The sequence below is a fragment of the Schistocerca piceifrons genome, chromosome 6, assembly GCF_021461385.2.
Source record: "Schistocerca piceifrons isolate TAMUIC-IGC-003096 chromosome 6, iqSchPice1.1, whole genome shotgun sequence".
In the NCBI taxonomy this organism is placed as follows: Eukaryota; Metazoa; Arthropoda; class Insecta; order Orthoptera; family Acrididae; genus Schistocerca; species Schistocerca piceifrons.
The window spans coordinates 378754810-378782473 of record NC_060143.1 but is presented as its reverse complement, the minus strand read 5'-3'; the positions used below and the strand labels follow the sequence as shown (position 1 = coordinate 378782473).

At 42.3% G+C, this 27664-nt stretch overlaps 1 protein-coding gene across 2 annotated transcripts in view; it reads left to right on the top strand.

Moving 5' to 3' along the window:
• LOC124802485 (glycerol-3-phosphate acyltransferase 3-like) overlaps window positions 1-27664 on the top strand; it is a 225492-nt gene that overhangs the window by 75240 nt on the left and 122588 nt on the right. The window contains exon 2 of one of the 2 annotated variants that reach the window (XM_047263295.1): window positions 14372-14452. The exons of the other annotated variant lie outside the window; for it this stretch is intronic. Coding sequence (XP_047119251.1) covers window positions 14372-14452 — 81 coding nt within the window. The remainder of the gene's footprint in view (window positions 1-14371; window positions 14453-27664) is intronic. 2 annotated transcript variants of the gene reach the window in all.

Here is a 27664-nt window from a genome sequence, read left to right as displayed (position 1 = left end):
CCAGCGACCTATTATGAACATCATTTCTCCAGTTGTGACCAGGTAAAATACCTTATAAACATTATCCTTACTGTCACAGAACATTACATATCTCGCACTTCATCTTTATCTCACTGTCCCAGTCCTCTTGTGGACTGAGGCATGCCACGACGCGATTCGCACATGGAGTCGTTCTCTCTGCGTTTTTAACCGTCGTCCTACGGTGACGAACTATATTTGTTATGAACAGTTGTGTGCACAATGTCGTCCCATTCCTCAGGGTAGCGAAAGAGCTAGCTGGATTTCATGTACTAGTTCTTTTAACAGTCTCAGTCCCTCTTCTGTCGTGTGGAGCATCTTTCGTCGGCTCTCTCAGACCAACGTCCATTCCCTGATTTCTGGTCTGACCATAGCAGATGGTCATTGTGCACCGTACTGCTGTCTCTAACACCCTTGGGCCTCTACTTTTGCAGATATTTCGAGCTCCACTCACTATCACCCCGCCTCCCTCCTTCAGGAGCGAGTGAAGAAGGCTCAGGCGACACCCTTCTCCTCTCAGAACCGTGAATACTACTACGCCGCCTCTACTGTGAGGAGCTAGATCACGCTCTCACTTCATCCCGATCTTCCGCCCTAGGGCCAGACAATGTTAACATTCAGATGTTGCAGGACCTCTTTCTTGCGGGCAAGCATATTCTCCTCATACCTACAATCGCATTTGGGCAGGTGGGACGTTTCCCAGACACTGGCGTGAACCCACTGTCATACTCATACATAAGCTTGGTAAGGATAAACACTGCGCAATGTAGATTTCGAGCGCGCCGTTCTGCAGCTGACCATCTCGTCGCTTTGTCAACCATGTATGTTTTGTGCAGAAATACCAGTTTGTGACCGTGTTTGTGATTTGGAGAAAGCTTCACACACCTGCTGGAGGACTGATATCCTCCGTACTCTATACACATGGGTCTTCAGAGGCTGCCTGCCCCATTTCCTTCAGGATATTGTAAAAGGCAGAGTGTCCAAGGTACGTGTGTGTTCGGCCTTGTAGGACACCTTTATCCAGGAAAACGGGGTGCCTCAAGGCTCTGTCCTGAGCATCGTCCTCTTTCCTATAGCTATTAACCCAATTATGACCTGTCTCCCGCCAGGCATCTGTGCTTCCCTTTTCGTTGACTGTACAATCTATTGCAATTCTCCGCAGACTTGTTCCCGTGAGCGGCTTCTTCAGCGATGTATTGACCATCTTTACTCGCGGAGAATCGACAGTGTCTTTCATTTTTCCATTGACAAAACCGTTCGCATGAATTTCTAGCAGTATAGTGGGCTTCTTCCAACGTCTTTACATCTTGGTTCTGTTGCTCTTCTGTTCGCTGAAACTACGAAATTCTTGATAGAAAACGTTCTTGGTCCTCCCACGTGCCTTACCTGGCCGCACATTGTACCCAGTCCCTAAGTGTCCTACGTGTTCTAAGCGGTACTTCCTGCGGAACGGATGTGATCACCCGCCTCCGCTTGTACTGATCCCTTGTCCGTTGGAAATTACTGTGGAGTTTAGTTTATTCACTTGCACGTCCGTCCATCTTACGCCATTTTAATTCCATCATCGGGAATTACGTTTGGCCACTGGCGCCTTTTACACTGGCCTGCTAGAGTCTGTGCAGAAGCTGCTTAACTACCACTGACATACCGGCATGATGTTCTTCTGAGTGGATACGAACGCCATTTCTGCCATGCCCGGCCACCCATCCTATGCCACATTTTTAGAGGACTCCCTTGACCGCCAGATTGGGGCACGCGCTTTTTCTGTGTTACCCTCCGGAATCTGCTTTCGCTTGCTGCTGCGGCAGCTTAATTGCACGCTACCTGCCGTGTTCCCGACGGTTGTGAATCCTTCACCACATTGGCTTTGTGCAACCGCCCATGTCCATCTTGGACTTCATTCGCTTCCTAAGGAAACTATTCCGTTTCCGATCTGTCACTGTAAGTTTGTCGACATTCGCACGCGTCTTAATGATAGCATTTTCAAGTACTCTAATGGTTGTAAGACTGGCGTCGGGTGTGCCTTCGTCATTGGCATCGACCATTTTCGGTATCGGCTTCCAGAACACTGCTCAATTTTTACAGCAGAGATCTTTGCTCTCTCCCAGGCCATCCAGTACACCCGGCGACTTAGGCTTTGCAATCATCATATTTTCCGATTCTCTCAGTGCCCTTCGGAGCCTCTGTGTGCTGTTCAGCCCACCCGTTAGTGCAACGGGTCTAAGGAAGCTTCCACTGACGCTGCTGCCAAGGCTGCAGTCTTCGTACCTCGGCCCGCTAGTTGTTCCATTCCCCCCCATGGTCTCTGTGTTGCCGTCTGTCAGCAGGTGGTGTCACTTTGGGGAACAAGCTCCGTGGAAGTAAACCTCTCCCAGCGTCTTGGACAACCTTTGGGCTCTCACTAGGTTGCGTATTGGGCACTGTCTTTTTAGCCATCGCCATTTGTTAAATTGTGCCCGTTGTCAACAGCATTTAACGGTTCGTCATTTCTTGATCTAATGCCCCTTTTTTAAACGCTTACGTTCGAGTTTGTTTGCCGTCTGCGTTATCCGCCGTTTCAGCGAATGACATGAGGGCTGTTGACCGCGTTTTACTTTTTATCCGTCGTAACAGTATGGCGAAGGACATTTAATCTTTGGTTCGGGTTCTCCGCTGTCTCTACGGGGTATTTCCCGTACCTTTCTCAAAGAGCAGGTCCTTATTCTTAGCTCTCTTTCCTTCCGTTGATTGGGCTTAACGTCTAATCGCCTTTAAATTCTTTTTCGTATTAGTGGTCTAATGTTACGACATAGGCACTTATGACCTCAGTTGTTTTTCCACCCGAAAACAAAAAAAAACTTACTTCCTGTGCTAAGTTGATGATTCTTGATATCTCAGAATGTGTCCTGTCAGTCGATTCCTTCTTTGAGTCAATTACGCCACAAATTTCTTTTCTCCCCAATTTTCTAGGTACCTCCTCATTAGCTACGCTATCTACCCATCTAATTTTCAGCATTATTTTGTCGCACTGCGTTTCAAAAGCTTTATTCTCTTCTTGTCCAAACTATTTATCGTCCACGTTTCACTTCCATACGATGCTACACTCCATACAAATACTTAAAAAGGGGGGGGGGGAGGGGGTAGACCAGGGTGGCGTTAGAGTTTGGAACCGATATTTATGATCTTGTCAAGAAAATAGCAAACAAATTAAAAATCTTTTATTGTTCACCCTTTTTAAGTAAAAAACATGCACTCCGAGGACATTACACGACATAGACGAAAGGCCTTCGCGGGCTAAGAGGGCGGCTGGTGGGAGCTCTGAACGCCACAGTTTTCCGCCTAGAACACAATTTTAAAAAAAGTGTTGAACTGTTTTAACAAACTGGCGGCAGTCTGAAATAAGTAAACTTTTCGACAAAAAAGTTGTTGTAAAAACGTTCACCAAAAACTGAAATTAAAATATATCGCAAAAATCGTACGTACTACAGTGAAAAAACGCCGACTCACAAGTTACGAAAAGGTATAATGTAACTGCATGTGTACTTGATGAGTTGATTGAAAAATGTTTTTCTTTGTCGAATCTAGCTTTTGAAGTTTCGACTTGTGTTTTCTTTAATATTGAAATTGCGCAAACCTGTAATTGGTAATGCCAGCACCGGCCTTGTTTTGGCCGATGCCGAAACACATTCATTTTGATGAATTTATATCCATTAACTGGCTCCCGCTTACCAGTCTAAGCGTTTCTTGCACGATTGCGATTACTTTTCGAACCTTTCCTAGCCATATAAATACGTTTGCTATTTTCAAGCACTCACATTTTACTTCGTATAATAAACAAACGAAATAAGTAGACTTGAGGCATGACAGTGCTTTGACTGTTTACCATAAAAAATCATGTTACGGAAAGAAATCTTCTTGAGAATAGTATTTTACTTGTTTATAACACCCTCTGTGATACTATCAGAAACTGACAGGTCCCGTAGTCCGTAGGTAACTATTATGCTATGACATCGGTTGCGTTCAACCGCTCGGATGCGCCAGACCCCCATGCACTGAAAATTATCGCATCATCAGTTTGAAAGAATCTTAAGAACAGACACTCTAAGGAATATTGTGACCCAATAAAAAGAAATTGGGCTCAAAAGCAAATTTCTGTTCCCTTCACCGCCTTGCAGAGATCGTTAGATTCATTTGGGGGAAACCCCAGTTATTCATGTTGGTCTTGCAACGCAGTTCAAGGTGTAGAAACAGATTTGTTTTCAACTTCCGAAATTTCGCGTTGGAAGTGGCGTAGTTTGTAAACCGTAGTAGTAAAAAATAACTTTCACAAAAACTCTGCCATCTGGAAGGCCGTGACATGGCAACTATCTTGTTGTAAAATAGCATTCACCTAGTATCTGTGCTGAACAATTGTACACATTTGAAGAGAAGCCGTTAAACCTCGACGAACTTGTTGCACTGAACAGGGAGGCGGTTCGTGCAGAGATTTGTCATAAACACGAGCTGCTGTCAGGCCCAGCGTATACAGAAGCGTAGCGGTCTGTCCGACACAGTCGGAATGCAGTGGGATTTACAACCTTGGAACTGTGCAGGCCGCCATCGGCAGCCCATAGCTGAGAATCCAGCTGTCCGTTAGAGCATGTCCCTCCATACAGCAGTCGTCGTCATTGGAACGTGCATTGCCAGCATTTTTGTCAGCTATCTCCAGAATTGTCTTGTCAAATCTCGGCATTACCGTCTGGTGTTTGTCATCAAGAATCTGTTAGAGAAAGAAGTTGATTAGCATACGTTTAACGTTAGAAACACTGAGATTTTGGGAATTCATTTTAGCCCATGAACATTCAGTAAAAGACGTCGACACAGCGACTAATATTGCAGACGTAATTTTTTGTTGAAGTCTTTGTTAAGGGCAGATATGCTTTTTATTCTTTTTTTAATACAGGTCTAAATTTGCTACGACCTTCTCGTACAACGTTAGGAGCGACGTGCTGCCTTGCGAGACAGGGAGATCCATATCGAATCCACGTGGAGCAGTGACAATCGGGGCTCGTACACCGGTCACCCTGTCTGTTTTCAGGCGATTTCCCAAGCTCGTTTAGGCAAATGCTAGGCTGGTCTCAAACTTCCGCATCAGAGAATAAGATTTTAAAAAATTTAAAATACAGTAAAACAGAATAAAGGCTACACTATTCAGACAGATGGCGCACACGAGTTTTCTCCCATGGGTTACACTGAGAACTATGGCCCCAGGAAGTGCAACCGACAACAGAGTTAAACACTAGGAAAAAGTAAGTTCACATTTTCTGGTATTTTTCGAAAGATTCCATCATGCATGCAGCTGTTTATTATTAGTGTTTTTTCGTATTACTGTACAGTTTAGGCCGTGGGCTATTTAAAGTCACCCGTTAGGTTTTTTATAAAACAGTATTAAGTCTTCAATATATCACTTTTAGTTAAAATCAGTGATTGGACAGAATAGAAGTTGCGCTAGATATAATGACTAATATAAATTTGTTAGCTGTTTTATCACAAAATATGCATTTGAAAATTCGCCGGTTCAGCAGGTAGTGGTATTACGGAGAACTTAGGACAATAAGACAGTGCATATTTAGTGATGAACATGTTCATTGTTCCACATGTAATTGCATTCGTATACGATTAAGCCCAGCGGGTAAATTTAATGATATTTAGACTACAGCAGTGTGGAATCTACCAGTTACAATAAACAATAAAATATGGTAACACATCACATAAACATCCGTATCAATACATTTTATAAAAATGGATGTTTGTATGTTCCACATCTCCTCCTAAACCGCTGGACAGATTTCAACTAAACTTGTTTCACGCATCCTTAATGTTAGACAACAATCGCTGTGGGGGCAAGAACCACCTATCTATCGTAGTTCATAAACAGTAATATGCGTAAAAAACTGCCGCGTCATGCCCGATGTTTAAATTTTTTACTTCGTCTTCTTTGCCATTAACTCTATTTGCAACATATTTCACAGACAGTATCCACATATGTCGCTGAATGTACCTACTCAAATATATCGTTGTACGACACACAGCTCAAGAGATATGACGTCATCAACTGTAAGATGCTCATGAAGCTTTAATACATTTATTCTTTACTGCTAAGACGCTCGTGCAATAGACTCAACTTCAAATCCCTGACACCTGGCAGCTCTTTTGACAGCTTTAAACTGCGAAGCGTAAACGCCTACAGGCCAAGAAAAACACCACATAGCCTTTTACTGAAAGCGTGCGCGCCAATTACATTACTACGAAACCTCGATCAGCCAAAACAGGCTGTGCCTGGAAGATGTTGGGCAATGTGCTTGAAGCTATCGTCTTAACAGGAAATTGAGAGAATGAAATTGTGTATATCCCACATATATTCCTTGCTCAGACAGATCTCCCCTTTCAATTCAAGAGAGTGCAGTTTCCAATTAAACTTACACCTGCCATTACAGTTAAGTCACAGGAGCAGTCTATCAGTCTATTAAACACTGCGGAGTGGATTTGACAACTCCGTGTTTTTCTCATGGACAACTTTGTCGCTTGCTCAAGGGTAGGCTCACCCAAGAATTTATACATCCTAACTCCTGGACATGTAATTAGAAATATTGAGTTCTGAGTTAACCAAACATTACAGAGAATTTTTTTTCTTTATATACAATGTTTTCTTAATTTGGATACTGTACTTGCACGTTTGCACATTAAGCGTATTTCCTTCTACCACTGTTCCATAATTTCAAAGGTATTTTCATGAATACATGGAAATGAAATTTTTTCGATATTATACTATTTTCGTTTCTAATAGAAAATTGGCAAAATTAATACCTAGTCATTTAGTGTTTAAATAAGAGGTGTCCATCCGTAAATGTAACGATGTAAAGCGACATAAAGCTGCTTTATCACAGCACGTTCTCAGAGTTGTCGGGCTTACTGTCATTTCTTCCAAAGACAGTCATGTTTACTCGAACTACTATGTTTAAGGTAAACTATGTCAACAAACACTTTGCGACAATTTACTGATGGAACTTTGAGACGTGAGGCTATGTATACGTGCTGCACTTCAAGTATACAATGTGCCAAAATCATAGCCCTGATTTTGAGCAAATTAGTCAACCGGAAAAGGAAAACCGTTAGTTTAACGTTCCTTTCATGAAACCACTAGAGACGGGGACCAAGTTCGGATTGAGGGTGGGTAGGGAAATCGGCTGTGTACTGTTCCAAGGAACCATAGCAGAATTTTCCTTGATAGATTTAGAGAAACAGCAGTAAACATACAGCTGGAGGAATTAACTCCACTCCTTCCAATGCTAGTTCAGTGTCTTACCTCTGCGTCACTTCGCTCTTTAGGAATCAATGGAGAAAAATGGCATTAGTGGGGCGTGGTTAATGTTGATAGTTTTGCGAAGGAAAGCATTCCAATGGAGTTTCAAGCCGGCCGGAGTGGCCGTGCAGTTCTAGGCGCTACATTCTGGAGCCGAGCGACCGCTACGGTCGCAGGTTCGAATCCTTCCTCGGCCGTGGATGTGTGTGATGTCCTTAGGTTAGTTAGGTTTAATTAGTTCTAAGTTCTAGGCGACTGATAACCTCGGAAGTTAAGTCGCATAGTGCTCAGAGCCATTTTTTGGAGTTTCAAAGGAATTGCGTGTGCACGGATTCTCTATTAATGGCGCTATTGTGGAATGGAAGGTTTCCATAAACACCAAACCTGAGTTCTATAAAATTATCTGGTAAGTAGAACCGATCACTGAAATGTTCCGTAAGAACAGATTGTGAAACATCATTGTCAGTTATGTCTAGGATGATACATGAACAGCCGACAAGTCAATTTTCACGGCTTTTACCCACAATACTTCCTACATTAACTGCATTGGTGTAAGGGTTGCATTCAGTACAGAGTTGGTTGCGTCATTCTGTATGCACAGGTGATTGACGGACGGTGACTCAGAACACCGGAAAGCTGTTAGCTGGTTGGAGTTGGTATTGACAGAGGTTTAATTAAAGAGAATAAACCGTATTTGTTACCGTGGAATTGTATTGATTCTGGGCATCTGATGGAAGTGTTCATGAGCCAGACGGGATAAGTGAGCTGTGGCTTTAACCTGTAGGAACTGCCTGTGTACGCGATGATATGAGATTTTCCAGCATTGTGGCAAGTACGCCTCAGTGTACAGGGGCGTACTTAATTGGAGAGGAAACACATTTGGCCCGGTTAACAAGTCACTGACTATGACCTTTCAAAAGTTTACATTAAATATGTGTTGATGGCTTTTCATGACTGTAGCACGGGAATTCTCGGCGCTCCGTACAGGACTATGACTACTGAGAATTCCGGTTCAGGTGACACAGGTTTCATGTGATAAAAGCAGTTGTGCAGAAAAGTGAGGACCGTGCGAACGACACATTTTGACCCATTTGCACAATACCATTTAAGCGTAAGAGCACGAAAAATTAAAACCTGCACGTCTCGTGAATGGTTTGTGAGTGGCTGTTATTAATGTCACTTTCCAATACCGCGCCTTCTCTTTAGTGTAACTACATACATAAAATAATCCATTTGTAATGTCTAACAGACAATAATTCGATGGGTGTAGTATTCCACTGCCAATAACGCGTCTGGCTCCATAACTTTCGAATCAGTCGTTCCCTCTTGCTATTGTGCGCTCACACAAACATATCCATCATCATGATCATCATTATTATCAAGTCCTTCCCAGACCATCGTTCCGTATCTCAAATGGATACGCTTGCCCTTATTTACAGTTCCTAGGAGTTGTGCCTTCATTGAGGAAACATCTTGTAGAAGGTAATCTGGTGTTGTGGTCTTCAGTTCGAAGCGTGGTGAATTGCAGCTACCACACCAGTCTCATCTCTGTTGTGCCTACATTCATTTGAATCTACGTAGTGCTGTCAAGCTTTAATCTACATCTACAATCTTAAACCCCCTCACATCCTTCTCTTACCAAATTTACGATTCCCTGATTCCTCAGAATGGATTCTATCAACCAATCGCATATTTTAATTAACTAACGTCATAAAATTCGCTTCAGTACTGACACGATCTCTCCATCTAATACTCAGCTTTCTTTTGTGGCACCGTATTTCAGAAGCTTCCATTCTCCTCCTGTCTGAACTGCTTATTGCCCGTTTCACTGTCGTACAAGGTTACACTCGACAAATACCTTACTCTTGCTAGTGTGCGTTTTATACCCTCTATATGTCGGCTATTGTCATTCATTTTGCTGCCCGGATGACTAAATTGGTCTAATACTTGTAGTGTCCCATTACCTGATCTGATTCCATCTTCATCACGCGATTTAATTAGACTACATTCAATTACCCTCGTTTTACATTTGTTGTTCATCTTACAGCCTCTCTTAAAGACAGCCATTCCATTCTGAAAGAATGAAAATTTCATTGGGAAAACCTTCTTCTTAGTTTGTTTTACTGGTTACTCAGTGTACATATTGTATATCAGTGACAGGCTACAACCGTGTCTCACTCCCTTCTAGACTACTGGCTCCCATTCATTCCCTTCGACTTTTATAAGCGCAGTCTGTTTTTTGTACAAGTCTTAGATGATCTTTAGCTCCTGTATTTACAGGGTGTTTCAAAAATGACCGGTATATTTGAAACGGCAATAAAAACTAAACGAGCAGCGATAGAAATACACCGTTTGTTGCAATATGCTTGGGGCAACAGTACATTTTCAGGCGGACAAACTTTCGAAATTACAGTAGTTACAATTTTCAACAACAGATGGCGCTGCAAGTGATGTGAAAGATATAGAAGACAACGCAGTCTGTGGGTGCGCCATTCTGTACGTCGTCTTTCTGCTGTAAGCGTGTGCTGTTCACAACGTGCAAGTGTGCTGTAGACAACATGGTTTATTCCTTAGAACAGAGGATTTTTCTGGTGTTGGAATTCCACCGCCTAGAACACAGTGTTGTTGCAACAAGACGAAGTTTTCAACAGAGGTTTAATGTAACCAAATGACCGAAAAGCGATACAATAAAGGATCTGTTTGAAAAATTTCAACGGACTGGGAACGTGACGGATGAACGTGCTGGAAAGGTAGGGCGACCGCGTACGGCAACCACAGAGGGCAACGCGCAGCTAGTGCAGCAGGTGATCCAACAGCGGCCTCGGGTTTCCGTTCGCCGTGTTGCAGCTGCGGTCCAAATGACGCCAACGTCCACGTATCGTCTCATGCGCCAGAGTTTACACCTCTATCCATACAAAATTCAAACGCGGCAACCCCTCAGCGCCGCTACCATTGCTGCACGAGAGACATTCGCTAACGATATAGTGCACACGATTGATGACGGCGATATGCATGTGGGCAGCATTTGGTTTACTGACGAAGCTTATTTTTACCTGGACGGCTTCGTCAATAAACAGAACCGGCGCATACGGGGAACCGAAAAGCCCCGTGTTGCAGTCCCATCGTCCCTGCATCCTCAAAAAGTACTGGTCTGGGCCGCCATTTCTTCCAAAGGAATCATTGGCCCATTTTTCAGATCCGAAACGATTACTGCATCACGCTATCTGGACATTCTTCGTGAATTTGTGGCGGTACAAACTGCCTTAGACGACACTGCGAACACCTCGTGGTTTATGCAAGATGGTGCCCGGCCACATCGCACGGCCGACGTCTTTAATTTCCTGAATGAATATTTCGATGATCGTGTGATTGCTTTGGGCTGTTCGAAACATACAGGAGGCGGCGTGGATTGGCCTCCCTATTCGCCAGACATGAACCCCTGTGACTTCTTTCTGTGGGGATACTTGAAAGACCAGGTGTACCGCCAGAATCCAGAAACAATTGAACAGCTGAAGCAGTACATCTCATCTGCATGCGAAGCCATTCCGCCAGACACGTTGTCAAAGGTTTCGGGTAATTTCATTCAGAGACTACGCCATATTATTGCTACGCATGGTGGATATGTGGAAAATATCGTACTATAGAGTTTCCCAGACCGCAGCGCCATCTGTTGTTGAAAATTGTAACTACTGTAATTTCGAAAGTTTGTCTGCCTGAAAATGTACTGTTGTCCCAAGCATATTGCAACAAACGGTGTATTTCTATCGCTGCTCGTTTAGTTTTTATTGCCGTTTCAAAAAGATTCAACTGGAGATCAATTTGGCGACTTGCGTGTCCCGAATCTACTCCAGTAATCCCACTGGGGAACGGGACATACAGTTCAACGCGGAATCCGAACTGTGTGTTGTTGTTCCGGCGAATCTATAAGACGACGTCAAAGACGGAAATATTCCGGTGGTGCGACGGAGATACAATCTCGCGAGCTTGAGATTTCCAAGCACTCGCCTTACCAGTAGATCACCAGACACGGCTTCCATACAAGAGTACCTCACACGATTAACTAAGACCAGGCACGAAAGGGCGACGTAAAAGATGATGCGCACTAGTTTTGAAAGCAGTCATGAGTTAAGGGCCTGTGAAGCATGTTTATTAATGATTGAAAAATTGTGGGAAAAATTAGATGATCGACTGAAAAGGCCTACGCGGCGACTTCTATTCACTATTGTGTGGGAATGGTTAGGGTAGAAGGTATTTCAAACTTAACGTGATCAGTCCGGTCGCTATGATAAAATTTTCCATGGTTTCCCTAAATCACTTGGGGATTAAAGTTATGGTTACTTCTGTCGTGACCATACGAAACTACTTTCGTCCGGCCATAACTGTGGGTTTTTTTAAAATCGCTCTGGGAGAAGTTTCATCAAAGTAGAACACATGTAATATTAGTTCACTTTATTACATAAATGAATAAAGTTTTACTTAACTTTGACGCACTGCTTTGCCACAGGAGTACTGGATAATTTACAACAGTCATTGACTATGAAAGCATCACTTGATGCACTAAGTAACAGACATTTACAGGAGTAAAAATTCATTTGAAACTTTAACAAATCGTTGGTCGTACACTATGACGTTGACTCCCTCAGAGGTGGTCACGAACTGGACTGAGCTCTTGCATGCTGGAGACAATACTGACCTCAACGTGAGGGCGCTGCTACGCTGAGAGGGAGGGCTTGTACTCTGGAATGTCTTCCACTGGTTGTTGCGGATTGCTTTGGCGTGCCACCACTATCTCTGGACGATACAACTATTTCCGTACGACCAAAGCTGATTGCTTTTCTCGTGCTTTCCAAAGTAAGCAAATAGTCTGTTTTCTTAATTCAGATTAATCTCTTCATTTGAATAATTTTCTCATAATATAATCGGAATTTTATATTAAAACTGTCCAAATATTTATACTTCCTCTTTCTGGTTTTGTTTCTTACCTAGGGTGTTTTAATAGCCTTGTTGAATTACCTGTAGAGTCTTACGGCTATGGACTGAGGTGCAGGTTCGGAAAGATATTTGACGATAAAAGAATTAATACTTAAATATATTTTACACGGCATTGCTACTGTCGAAGCCGCAAGTATGACGGCCCATTATGAAATCCTTACCATCGGCATGTTTGTAGTTCACAAATCTAATTACCAGCAGACGATAGCTTGAAAGGTGTCTTCCTGCAGAAGCAAGGCGGTTGTTCTTCTGATTTTTCTGAAGATTTTGTACTGATTTTTAGTCTTGTGCTGTAACGCTTTGAGTTAGAGCTCAGTCTGTCATCACATAAAGGCAAGTTACTCCAGGGGCTGTTGTTAATATACGGAAAATCATTATCGTTAAACTCTGAGCAAACTTGTTAAAGCATTTACTCTGCCGAAGCATCACAGTATGGATACTCTCATAAAAAGTGAATACAAACATAAACAGTGTGCAGCAACACCGTGACTGTGAATGCCCTGACATCAAAATGGTTCGTCAGTGATGACTGGGTGTTTGTGTTGTCCTCATCATTTCATCATCATCCAGGAAAGTGGCGAAATTGGACTGAGCAAAGATTGGATAATTGTACGGGCGCTGATAACCACGCAGTTGAGCGCCCCACAAACCAATCATCATCATCATCATCATCGGTTCGTCAGCGCTCTCGAGACATTGAAGTCAGTGGGCGTCTGGTTGATCTACACCAAGAGTGCACGTGAACTGACGTACTGCTCTATCACGTCCCCCAACAAAGCTAGATGCACCTCCTTCCGAATGCCTTGTTCAAAAGCGATGCAGGCACTTTCCCAGACAGTAGTATTTTGTTTGGTTGCTACGTAGGTTTAAGAACTTTACAAATGGTTCAGTATTTGAAGATTGAAGCGTAGGGTACAAGTTTAGAAAAATCCATATGATGTATCGAACCAATGATTTGAATGTTTCATTGATTGCTAAGCCGCTACACTTAAGATAAAACAACTGTCGTAGAAAAAAATACTGATATGTGCCTTCTTTGGCAGAACTGAAAGCATAAGCCACATATTTTAATTAGTAATGTGTCATTTGATACCCTTGATTACCTAACCTCTATATTATTGTCTTTTACCACGTTTTTAATGTTTTGTTTTAGACTAGACCCTAGGGGAAAGGAGCCGAGGAATGTTACAGTTGACATGTCAGAACTGTATATATCGTACCGAATTATGTGGTAGTAGGGAGTTGAAACACACATCGTTATGACAAAAACAATTGAGATACGTATTAAATGATAAAACAATAGAGTTCAAAGAGAAATTGAGGCTATAAGTCGTAGGTGCAAGAAGAAAGTCAGTAATTCAGTTTTTCATCACTGATTTGTGTAAGAGTCGTGTGCTTGTAAAACCTGAAACTAGTCGAGTTATCAATCAGTCCTAGAATGTTGACAGTTTTATTACTACTCGAATTTGGCCAAATCACGCACAAGTAAAACAATTGATTTATGAGATCATATTTTCATTTTTTGTGGCTTCCTAATAAGTCTTTATTCTTGCTCTTTTCTTTTCTTTCTTCTGTCCATGTCGCTGTTAGGTGTTTTCTTCCGGAAGCCCTTAAAATTTCTACTTTTACCCTGATTTCATGTCTGTTTTCCTAATTCCTGTACATCTTCAACTTCCACATACCATGAAATTTGTGTTATTGGATGTTTGTCACAGGTGTTAAATATTTTTCTGTCATCCTCCTGTTATCCATTCTAAGTGACCATAAAAAACTGAATGTAACAGGTATGAGAAAGCGGAACATTACATTTTATTACACCTCCTTGTTTCTCAATTTCCAAATTGTATTTTCATATTTGGTACACAATTTCTTTCGAATTCTTCTTTCTTTCTTCTCCAAATTATTAAATAGTTTGACAGTAATATTGACTGTAAAAACTTTGTACGTCAAAAATTGTCGTTCATGCATTTTTAATCACTAAATTTTTTGCGTTATTCCATTGGAAGTCATTTCTCATGCTTGTTTGTTTTCTTTTTCTAGCTTTCAGAGCATCCAGGTTTCACTAGCATAATGTGCAGCAGTCCGAACACGAATTTTAAGAACACTCTTACTTATTTTGAGGTTAGTGTCTAGAAACAAATGCTGACGAAAGCATTTGGAGATTTTTCATGTTTTGTGTGCTAATGGTATTTTGAGTTCCTTAACATTAAAATTTTTCAGTAACAATCTTTTTAGTAGTTTTGCAAATGTGGATTTTGATGGAGTAAATTGTTGCTTTGCGTGAAGACCAAATATTTATTTGCTGACCATATGTAAAAGTGATGATCTACTTTAGGAGGACAGTAGGTGGAAAGTAATGTTTCAATCAGGTGTTATAAAAAGAGGAATTATATATAAATGTGAAGTGAGTGGAGATTCATAACTGTTGCGCTATCAGTATTTATATATCGAATCTCTTACGTTCAGAATTTCCGAACAGTCAGGACGTCATTGGAATCTACAGAGGTTTCTAAGACAGCAGCCTAGAAAGATCTACATAGGCGAGGGTTACGTAAACGCAGCGCCATCCTAGGCAATGAAAATGGTTCACCTCTCCTCATGCGCAAGTTATGAAGTGGTAGCAGCCACAAGTGCACGATTAAGATTCGGTGTAAGAAGAAAGTGTGCTTCTTCCTTCGAACTATATACTGGTTATGAGGGCTAGGAGAAAATTTCTAGACCTCAAGGTGAGGTTATTTTTTTGTTATAAAATGGCCTTATGTTTAGCCTCAGTCCCCTAAAAACTAAGCTTGCGAAGGTTTATAAATCAGTTAACTACTACTGCAAAATCTCATTATTAGATCCAAAATTTTTCCTACCCAAAATTTCTTGATGGGGACAGTGTGGCTCCTCTAGCCATTCGAAATTCAAATCCCTCATACCTTTGCTGCTGTAAATTTTATTTCCGGGCGATAATGTTCTGTTTTGCAGCTTAGACGTCTCAAGTGTTTCCACAGGAAGTGGTCTAGTAGATTTGCGTAATAACAAGCAGTTATTGTTCAGACTTTACAAAGTAATCAGTAATAAAAACCCTTTTTGAATCTCAGTTAACCGTGGCACCAAATCTTTGCCGACAGATGAAATTGATTTAGACTTTTTTTTTTCCTGCTTGGTTACAACTTATAACTACTTACCGGTGCATTGTTTCAGAGCGCAAATGATGGACACAAATTATTCATAGTGCTAAGTCGGGAAACAGAATCATTTGTTTAAATGCAATTTAAGTGTTGTCCCATTAGATTGTGGGCCGAAATCAACAAATGAGCTGCTTACCTGGCAAGAAACAGATATACTTCAAATCGCCAGTCCTCCAGCATCATATTGTGTATTTGGACGCAGTTTTCGTCTGTAGATGGTGTATTACGTGGTCTTTCACAGGGGTCGTTGTACAACGATGTACAGCCACGATTGAATTCAGCTTCTGTTATCGAAGCCAGGGGCAGCTGAGACTACAGCTAGCGAGCCGTGCCTTGTCACTAGTGCCATAGTGCTCAGCGTCACTGCACATTTTCCCCCACCGCCACGCTAATCGCATTGCAAAGGATTTGATTTTATTTCACATTTGTCAACAATATATATCGCAAACAAAACAGATTTTCAGCATTATTCAGTTATTTTTGGCGCACTGAAGACGTAATTTTCAACATGTACAAACTGTGGCATGCAGACAGACGCAGACCATTTGACAGATTTTCGCACTCGAATTGCCATGTAATCTTGACGTATTTTGTTTCATAATCGTAAAAGGGCTCTTATACAGGACTGCTTTGAACAAAAACGACAGTCTCGAAAAACAGCTCGGAACAGGTATAAGATTAGCGAGAAGCTATTCTTATATTCTTTCAAGGTCACAATGAGTTCTTCAAACCTCGCATTTTCTTTAAGGACGGTGAGGGTAGTAACTGGACTGTTGGTCAGAATTTGTCCCTTCTATAACGCGATCTTCTTTTTAAATGCACCTCCATCTTGCAGTACCTTATTTCTCACCTTGCAGTACCTTATTTCTCACCGAGTGACGTGGCGCAGTGGTTAGCACAGTGGACTCGCATTCGGGTGGAGGACGTTCAAACCCGTGTCCGGCCATCATGATTTAGGTTTTCTGTGATTTCCCTAAAATCGCTGCAGGCAAATGCTGGGATGGTTCCTTTGAAATGGCACAGCCGAATTCCTTTCCCATACCTATGGGACCGATGGACTCGCTGTTTGGTCTCCTCCCCCAAATCAATCAATCAACCAGCCAACCAGCCTTACTTCTCACCTTGCAGTACCTTACTGTGGGCAGTGTGCAGTCAATCTACTTAAAATACGAGTTCTGGAATGCATTCCGAATGTTCTAATTTTATTTCCTGTACAGCTTTTACCTTTATAAATTCAGCAATAGCGTATTTTAAGTCGAAAAATTGTTCAAAGCATGCCCATTGGCTTAACCAACGTAATTTGCAGTGATGTACAAAGTCTTCATACTTTCTGTCAAGTACCTTGAAAAACTGTTGCAACTGGACAGTGGAATATTGCGTGCGACTTTAGAAATTTTACGTTTCATACCACCAATTTCTTCATGTGCTGCATGCCTGCAGATTTAGCACGAAGAGCTTCTCGACTTATAGAACGATGACTTCCCGCCTGCAGATCGTTCTAATTTTTTTGCTTTGGCACTGTCAACTGTCTAAATTCTTTCTGCATGATATTGTAATCTCGTTTCATAGCAAATTTGCAGAACCCCTCGCTTATGCGACTGAATAATAGATACTGAGAATTCATTCCTCTGTTGTTATTCTCATTCATTTTTAAAGGCTTCTGACGGCAGACAGACTCATTTTATGCATACGCCCACTGGACATCCGAACAAATAGGGAAGAGTAAACAGTGATGAAACCACGATTTTGCTGAACTGAGGGAGTTGTATCGACTGAAAAATGCCACACCGCAGTACTAAACGGAACGTCGCTCTGCGCCGAGTACGTCGGGAAGGAACGGTCAACGTCTAGGACAGGCCGAACCGTGGCCCACACGCGGCACTTAACACACGGCCTGCGTGAAGTTTGACACGCCATGGCCGGCCCTGATCTTAATAATTTTAAATAAAATATCCTCCTTGCACGTCTTCATCAACGTTCATTGAATTACCATTAGCGATAAGTCAAACAAAAATAAAAATTTTTTTTTGAGGACACCCCACTCCAGTTTATCCATTTTAACGAAATTTAGACGGCTACATAAAAAGGTCGTACAAATACTAAGCTCCAAATCAAAGTAACAGTTTTGCTGAAATTAGACCAACAAACCAAAAACATAAATTTATCATGTCATTTCCATCTCGAGTGAGAATGGTTGACTAGTGTCAAGGTTGAATGCAGATTGCTCAGAATAACTGTAAGACGTCAGTTAACTGAAGTACACAGGGAGAGAGATTTCTTTTGCGAAACATAACAGGGCAAAGTGAAGTGCTGGGATGTATCGTTCGGCGAATGTTGAAAAGTAGCTTCCGTATTGGTATTTTTGTTGTTGGAATCGTTGACTGGCAGCGGCTGAAATGGAAATTATTAATATCTTTTCCTTTCTCTTGTTATAAAAAGTAAGCCTGTGTTTTCACTGAATCCCTTTCGCTTTATTTCGCAGTATCATTGAAGGTCATTAACAATTAGGTATCACATATAGATTAGGCATCTAAAGATTAACAGTAGGGTAACTATATTAGCGCTCATCTCTCTTCAAAACACGGACATCGTATTTGATCAAATACACCTGTGAAAGCAATAAATTCATTTAAAGCTTCCTGACACGTTAAAATCGTGACGGAACCTGGCACTTTGTTAAAATTCATGATGCAACCTTCAGCTGTTCTTATTTTATACAAAACGAGACAGCTGAAGGTTTCACCATGAATTTTAACAATTAATTGGTGGCTGAATATCCACACCTGCAAAAAAACATGTCTTTCAATTTCTCTGACAAGTTCTCTACCGACTGAACTATCCAAGCACGACTCAAGACCCATCTTCACAGCTTTACGTCCGCCGGTAACTCAACACGTACATTCCAAACTTCACAGAAGTTCTCCTGCGAAACTTGTGCAAGTGAAAAAGGAAGAGGGGAGACAGGAGTATCCAGAGAGATAGTGGGATGAAGATGGACAGAGATAGGGAGACGGTGGACCGCATTTGGGGAAGGTGGGGGGGGGGGGGGGCCTGATGTGAGCAATATATGTGCCATACGTGTATGTGGGGGAAGCCACAGATAAAACGCTATTTTTGTGTGTGTGTGTGTGTGTGTGTGTGTGTGTGTGTGTGTGTGTGTGTGTGTGTGTGTGTGTGTTATTTTCTATCACATTAATTATAAAATACAGCCTCCTGGAATAATCTTCGTGTTTAAAATTTTAGACACGTTAGCACATCCAATCGTGTCTGTCGGCACTGATCTAGGATTCCGTTTTGGCGCGGTTGCAGTTTGATACTCCACTTCCCTCGAGATTGTCACCCGCATTTTTAACATATGATGATGATGATATATGATTCCTTCCCACCCAGACCCGCCGGTATCTGCATTGAAAACTTGGTTACAAGCCTTAGTATTGCATCTGTAAATTTTGAGTGTCCGAATTTTTTGACAATGTATAAAACCGTTTAGACGTAAGCATAGACAGCTGCTTCGATAGTTCTGGCATCATTGCAAAACTCTAGCACGCGCTCAGTGACGACCACATCTTGTCGCCCGTATTGTTAAGTCCACCAATCGGAGACTGTTTACGCGTATGTACCATTGCTAATTACGTTGATTACTGCGAATTAAACAAATTTCATTCTTACAGCTTCTGCTGATATCCTTAACGTTTCCGCTCATAATATCGACTAGTTGTTTATTTAACTTTTTACCGAGTGAAACGCTGCATTGTTTAGCACACTGGCCGCGCTTTCGGGAAGACAACGGATATTCCTCATCCTACTATCTAGATTTAAATTTTAACCGATCGATGAGGGGAAAATATCAGGGTGATTCATTTGAATAGGACCGGTCGATTACCTTCCCCATCCTTCCCACTATCCGAGCCTCCGATAATGATCTCGGCATCGCCGGGATGTTAAACATTTTTCCTTTTGTTAAAAAATTTTAATGTGGATATTCTTCTATGTACATATATAATCGTAATAACATTCTACGGAAGGTCGACACATTAACGAAAATACAATACGTAGCATTCTTCCGTTTTTTGTTAACCATTATTCGCCATGGAATAGTAGTGTTACTGAAAGGTAGATTGAAAAGTACATGCAGCCTGAACTGGTGCAGCTACCACAAGCGTGTACTTGAATTTTTCTGTGACATAGAGGTGGAACTGATTTCCTGTTCTTCTCGGTGTTTCGTAAGCGCTAGCAGCAACATGTTGACGACTAGGTTGTAATATTTTTATTTTATTGGCAGTTAATCCAGCTATACTGTATGCTGATTGAGTGAAAACTTAACAGCATCTTAAATGGATTTATTCTATCCAGCCAGCTTTTCTGCCTCTGTATCCGTCTATATACAGTGTTTGATATGAACAATTCGTGATCACTGTTGGAGAAAATTGAACTACTATCTTCTTTCTCAAATTTATTATACATTCTGCATTTCACTACTTCGTTGGTCGTCTCGTTATAACGTAATACGTTGTTTCTAGAACTAAACTCGTATTAAAGTGTGTCGCTAGTTACAACGCCCTTAAGCTTTTTCAGTTCACATTATCATTAGGTTATGTGCAGGAAGATAGTGATTAATGTAAGCTGTAATAAAATTTTAGTGGTGAGAGCTATTACACTAATAATTACAAATTCTCGTATCGAAGTCTTAAGACATGCAGGTAATTCTGGGTAAATAATGAACTTTGAACACTAAATCATATATGGTTTTATCGTTATTTATACAAATGGATCCCAGCAGGGGAAAGCTCTCGGTTGTTCTGTGGTTTTCCGAGATAGGGTTCTTAAAATGTCTTCCAGAACAATTTACAAATTATGATGCGGAGTTATATGGCATTCTAGGGTTCACAGACATCACCGTACGAGTTTTCTTGTCTGTTCCGACTCTCTTAGTGCACTGGAAGCGCTTCACCAAATGTATCCGGTAGACCCGCTGATTCAGCTCATCCGTGACTCCTTCAGCGGCTCTAACGCCGTGGCAAGGTGGTGGTCTTTCGCTGGGTACCTGGCCACGTTGGGATATAGGGTAACGACATGGCTGACAAATCTGCCAAGGAAGCATGTTGGGATGGTGCTGCTCATCAGTGTCCCATCCCGTTGCGCGCCATTCTGACTTCGTGTCAACCTCGCCGCTGGAAAGTGGTTTTGCTTACCAGACTGCGCATCGGGTATAGCCCTTTCACACATGGCTTCCTCCTCCGGCGGGAGGATCCATCTTTCTGTGAAGTTTGTGGCGTGCCGCTTTCAGTTCAGCATATTGCGGCTACATGTGTCCTGTATACTGATAATAGGGCATTCCTTGGTCTCGCTGGAGATCTGCCCACCGTCCTCGCAGATACCGATACCAGTATTAACAGAGCGGTGAAATTTTGTGAACTATCAGGCCTCATCCCTAAACTGGTGGGGAAGGGCGGCAGACTTCAGTACGGTATAAACTGCTCTGCGTGTGGGGCAGCCTTCGTCCCCACCCATGAGATTTCATGTTGACATTTCGTCAGGGCGCTGATGACAGTGATTTCGAGTGCCCCCTCAACCCAACTCATCATCATCATCATCATCACATATGGTAACTATTTACCGTTTCGATGCCACAGGAACAAACGTTTAAAGCAATATACCAATCGTACTGGTTCAAAGGGTAATCGGAATTTGTCGGTAATTAATTAAATTTGAATACGTTTGATGTAGTAATTCCTGATAATTGCTGCTGCTGATGCTATAGTGAAGCGGTGCGCATACCGTACGTAGGTGCACAAAGGATGTATAGTGGAAATCCTGATAATTATTACCACGATGATTATTCCGTGTCACTGTAGTACCAGGTAACGAAGTCATCCTTTGACTCAACAGACGCAAGGGAGTGGAAAACGTTGTCTTTGTCTTGTTTGTTCCTATAGTAATTGGTACCCACCCAGCACCTTCTACACGTCCTGAAACATAGCACGGAAAATTTAGGAGTACTGGGTTGTGGGTTCATTTTACATTTATAATTGCAGTTAACGAAGTATATTTAGCGTATCGTGTAAGCAAGCATAACCCAACACTTTTCCATCTGCTGGGCCAGGCTTTATTAGGTTGTACAATGCGGAGCGTGAGTGCGTGACGTGATGCGATGCCAGACCACTTCCACTGTTCCTTTATTCTTTTTTATTTATATGGTTCTGTTGCGTGTTGTTGGTGACTCCGCCCATCGTGAATTGTTCCTTTACTTTCCTTCCAGCGTGCGCACTTCCAACGTCAAGCAGCTTCTGATCTTGAAAGATAAAGCTATACGCTACTCTAAGACTGGTTTTAACATCACATTACTTTGCTAGGTGTCAGTCTTGGTAGTATGGTGTTACTTACCGATGTTTAACGTAAATCATAAATTTACACTGCACGATTTATTGAATGAGAGTTCTTACAGTGAATAATTCTTAAACAGCCTTTTGAACTGATGAATATTTTACGAGAACATGGTGAATATTGCCTATTATGTAGGTGGAAACGCACTTCATGACAGTCTCATTTTATTTCAGTGCAGTTTGCCCAATATTGTTGCAGTAAGTAGAAAGCAACTTCCAAGTGCTGTTCTGGGAGGTCTGCAAAACACCAATCAACAACTGCCGTACCTCTTTGTTGTTGTGGAAGTTAGGTGTTGAAGTTCATTGTTTAATGCCCTCGGTGTTGATAGCGCCAAAGCACCCGCCCATAAGACTAGAAACTTTCTCACGATAGAATCGAATGACATAATACCCTCGTGGTGCCGGTGTTGTCTTAACCGTATCTGTTGAGTGAACGGAGGGATCTATGTTAAGCTGTTTTTTTTTAATTTATTTATTTTTTTAATCGGGCCCCCAATCACTTATTTCTCAATTTCACAATTAGAGTAGATTTCAGAATAAAATTCAATCTTCAGTTGAGAAATTTTTCACTTTACAGGTTTCAACAAATTAGTTTGTCATGTGTAGAAAGGTATAAAATTTGAGGTATTATAAATCATTAGGACTTGGCTATACTTGTACGTAAAGTGTGAGAAGTTTGTTACAACGGCTTATTAAATTCTGGCTTAGCATACAGCAATATCTTCTTCACAGAAGCATAACGCATGACATGTCGGAAACTGTACGTATTCTATGTGTGAATTATAAACACGGATTGAAAACTTATAGTAGGTGAATCACATTTATGTGGATAGTACTACAGTCTGTTATGCTAGCAGCAAGAACATTTATAAAAGCATATAACCAGCATAACTAAGATATATATGTAAAATAAATGAAAAACATGTCACATAGTTACACGTCAGCTATTGCCGACATTAATATCTAAAAGAATAATACACTGATCAGCCAGAACATTATGACTACCTACCTAATAGCCGGTATGTTCACCTTCTGCACGTATAGCAGCGGCGACGCATCGTGGCATGGAAGCGGTGAGTCCTTGGTAGGTCGCTGGAGGGAATTGGCACCATATCTGCACACAGAAGTCAACTAATTCTCATAAATTCCGGGGAGAGAGCGATACGCTCTGACGCTACGTTCAGTCAAATCCCAGATGTGTTCGATCGGGTTCAGATCTGGAGAGTTGGGGGGGGGGGGGGGGGGCAGCAGCACATCAACTAGGACTCGCCACTGTGTTCCTCGAACCACTCCAGGCCTTATGACACGACGCATTATCTCACTGAGGCCGGCCGGAGTGGCCGTGCGGTTCCAGGCGCTACAGTCTGGAATGCTGCCTCGGGCATGGATGTGTGTGATGTCCTTAGGTTAGTTAGGTTTAAGTAGTTCTCAGTTCTAGGGGACTGATGACCACAGCAGTTAAGTCCCATAGTGCTCAGAGCCATTATCTCGCTGAAAAATGCCACTGCCATCGGTAAACATGATCGTCATGAAGCGGTGTACGTGAATGTTCCCCAGTGCATAATAGGGACGCAGCCAGATTGTCTTTGTTCCTCAGTGCAGGTGTCAAGGAGCAGTTCCCATAGAAGAAAATGGATTCGCGCTCTCCCATCGGCCAGAAGAGGAAGAAGATATCAGGATTCATCAGACCATGCAACGCTCTGCCTCCGCGCCAACGTCCAGTGCCGATGCTTATATGCCCATTTCAGTCGTAGTTGCCGATGTCGTGCTGTTAACATTGACACATGCGTGGGCCGTCGGTTGCGGAGGCCCATCGTTAGGAGTGTTCGGTGCACTGTGTGTTCACACATACTTGTATTCTGCCCAGCATTGCCGGCCGGTGTGGCAGAGCGGTTCTAGGCGCTTCAGTCTGGAACCGCGCGACTGCTACGGTTGCAGGTTTGAATCCTGCCTCGGGCATGGGTGTGTATGATGTCCTTGGGTTAGTTAGGTTTAAGTAGTTATGAATTCTAGGGGACTGATGACCTCAGATGTTAAGTCCCATAGTGCTCGGAGCCATTTGAACCATCTGCCCAGCATTAAAGTCTGATGTTAGTTCCGCCACAGTTTGCCGCTTGTCCTGTTTTACCAGTCTGCCCAGCCTAAGACTTCTGACATCTGTAGTGAGGGGTGGCCGTCCAACCCCACGATGTCTGGCCATCGTACCACCTTGGTTTGGCTACATTTTGAAGAGACCACAGCACTCCTCGAAGGCCCGACAAGTCGCAGTTTCCGAAATTGTCTTGGCGAGCCTCTGGGCCATAACAATCAACCCTCGGCCAAATTCAGGTAGATCGTGCGGCTTCCCCATTCTACACACGGACAGCACGCTCACTGACACCACATGCACCGTGGGTGCCTGACGAGCAGTCATTCCTCGCCAGGTGACACTATCACCTGGATGTGTTTATGTTGATACTTCTGGCTGATCAGGGTAAATGTCAAACTCATCTAAGAGGTTTTTGTAGTCCTTGTCATCTATATGGAAAGGTGCCATATTAAGCATATATGCAGGAGGAACAGTGTTTTTCTCGATTTCTGATCTGCGATGATATGAATTTTCACTATATTCGTTGGGCTGTTGTTCACGAAAGCGGGCCTTAAATGCTCTCCGTCTGCCCTCATAAAATCATAATGAAAACCCTACAGCTGACAAATTTCTCCAATCTAAGGTATGTAAAACTGTTTATGTGCGGGGGGGGGGGGGGGGGGAGGAATGGGGGAATAGTAATTTTCCTTTTCTTTTGAAATCAAGGTCTCTTATCAGATTGTTTTAATTCAGTTGACCCGGATGAAACGTATAGTATTCGCCAGTTACTATTTTAACCGTTGGTAGGCGATCATTAAAAGGAATGCCATAGTATCCCGGGAAATGCTGGCCACAACCCTCGCGGTAAATGACTTAGCCTTCTATGGTGCGTACACAGCGGATTCACCCATAGCTTCGGTTGTATTTTCGTCTCTGTCGTAATGTGGCGGTCGCACGTCTCGCCCACAATGATAAATTCACGAGCAAAATGAGATTCATTTCAGATCGGTCAAAAATTGGGGAGGAATTACATTATTTCTTCACGGACTGCGTTGAACAGATGTGACGCCTTTCATGCACAAAGCTTTCAGTTTATTGCTTATCCAAGAAGTACCCTGATTTTTCATCTAACACCATTATAGTGTATGTCGTACATCTTCAATCGCCTGTTTCCATTTCTGGTTGTAGTTTTCGTACATCCTTACGTCGATCGTCTTGAAGAGCAGTACCGTAACATTTAAATTTGGTTAAAACAGTTCTTAACTGTTGGAATCCCTTAGAATATTCTGCAACTTTGAATTTCCGTTGCTTATTAACCGGCCGAAACAGTTTTCATGGCGAACGTTTCACTTGCTTATCCATTGGAAATAACTAGTAACACCAGCACTTAAACGTAAGCACAAAACTGTCCCTATGCCAAGCCGAGAAATGTTCTATTGGTTCTCGTCTACGACAGTTGTGTCAAACATTTTAAATGACACTGATCAATGTGAGTGTACAAGGATACCATGAATGCTACATGCCGTTATAAATTAAGCACTCGTGTATTTCTAGAAGGTGGCATCACATAAACGATACAGAGCGGATTGCAGCCAGAGCAAGATGTCAGGTGTGACTAAAGGAGTGTATCTGACTAAACAGCCCGCAGTTGTGCAAACTTTGTGGGCCAAAGGACTTTCCACAAGGCATATTATTCGTCGAACATATTCCGTACGTAATACCCATATTGTACCGGAAGCTGTCTCCATGTGGCTACTTGAATTCTACGTAGGCGAGAAAGTATAACAAACAAGAATCCCTCTGGTTGTCTTGTGAAGATTTCGAGTGATGTAACGTATGGAAGAAATTATGAAGATCTTCGGGTGACAGTCGACACTGTGGTATTTGCCGTTGGTTGTTTTCACGGAGCCACACTCACCCTAGATAAGACGTTCAATTTTCGCAAAGGTTGTTGGCGTCGGGTATCCCGTCTGTTGACTCCACATCACAAACTGAACAGAATGGACCTATCTATGTATCACATCACCAGTTACAGTGAAGATGACGATTTCTTGATGCAGATCATTATAGGGGAGGACTCGAGGGATTCTGAGCGATTCTCCAAGGAATGGAAGCTGCCGTCCTCCCCAGTAAAAATAAGTTAAAGGCGGTTCCAAGGTTGGAACTCGCAGGGTGTATATTGCTGAAATTACAGCCCCTCTGTGAGACTGTTGATGCTGGATCCTACTGTACAATTACTAAGTAACTGCTAGTTTCAACGCTGCACACGACCTGTACTCCTGACAGGGGTGTGATACATCCCGACAGTGCCTCTCCCAAGCCACCTCCCAGTGATTATTCTTGTTTTGGGCCCCTTACACACCATCTAGGCGCACAGCAAGTTCGAGAAAATGAAGCAAGAGCGTGAGGGTCACTCATTCGATGCCACAGATGCAACAAGAATTCCTCGTTGCAAGCTCTCACGACCTGCTTAAACGATGGGTTAAGCGCTTAAATTTACAGGGGAGTGTGTTGAAAAGTACTTGGCTGATAGTATCACCCGTTATCCTACTTATTGACTCTCTCGTACTTACTCCACAACATTGCTGATACGATACATTGTCTGCACCATTCGTACGTAGTAAGAATGCCGCTTTAATATTGTAGAAGTAACAACACAACAAATATTGCTTCTTTAGCACTAATAACGTCAACATAACTCCGACAATATTTGCAGAGCTGTTAAGGTCGGGCATAGCAAGAGGACGTAAGCTATAGATGCCTTATGTTGATAACATGCATTTCACGGAAGACATGAAAAATTAACGAGAAACACTAAGGAGAAACGAGTATGTCGCAGACGACAGTTAGTACGTGATTTGACCATAACTTTCCATGGAGATGCATTAGTTATCCGGCACATGGCATAATATTCGTAGTACAGGGCAGTTGCATAAGTTTTTCGTCTAGAATGTCAGGACTCGAAAACGAAGTCGAGAAGTTAATCTTAATTCGTTTTAGAGAGGAGATTCTTATTTCAAGAAAATTCGGAACGAGGAACTACTCTTCAAAACAGAGCCTATGACTTCTGATTCCATAATTGATTTGGAATGCAGGTTTCGAACACGTGGCGTCTGGTTGGGAACTGTGGTGGTAGTTTATTCGGGTCTGAAGGCCTTCGATATTTGATCCATTAAAGCGTTGCTCGTTGTGGTTGTCCTTGTTTTGAAAGTTACGTAGTTAAAACATAGCATCAGGAGTGAGTGTCCTTGATTAACATACTGTCCTTTTTTGTAGATATGGCGAAACGACACTTGTATAAACATTCCATTGAAAGATGCAACGACGAAGACAAGGTTATAATGGTTTTAATAGATCTAGTACGTCGGAGACACACAAATCTTAAACAGCAAAGAAGTGGCGTAGGCATTGACGGGAAACTGAACGATTGGAGATAACTCCAAGTATTGGTTGGGACAAAGAGCAACGCAGGTTTTTTTTTTTTAGTTAAAGCGTGGCAGGAAGTCCAGTAATATTCCTCGCTAAGCGCCACTTCAAGACATTCTTCAGCAACACAAAATATACACACTACATACATACATACATACTGTACTTAATGCCAGCCAGGAATAGATACATGTAATAGTGGCTAGTTGACATTTAGGGCCTAATGCTTGGAAAAGTCACCTATGTCTTTATCCAGCAGTGGACGTCAAATAACGTTGTT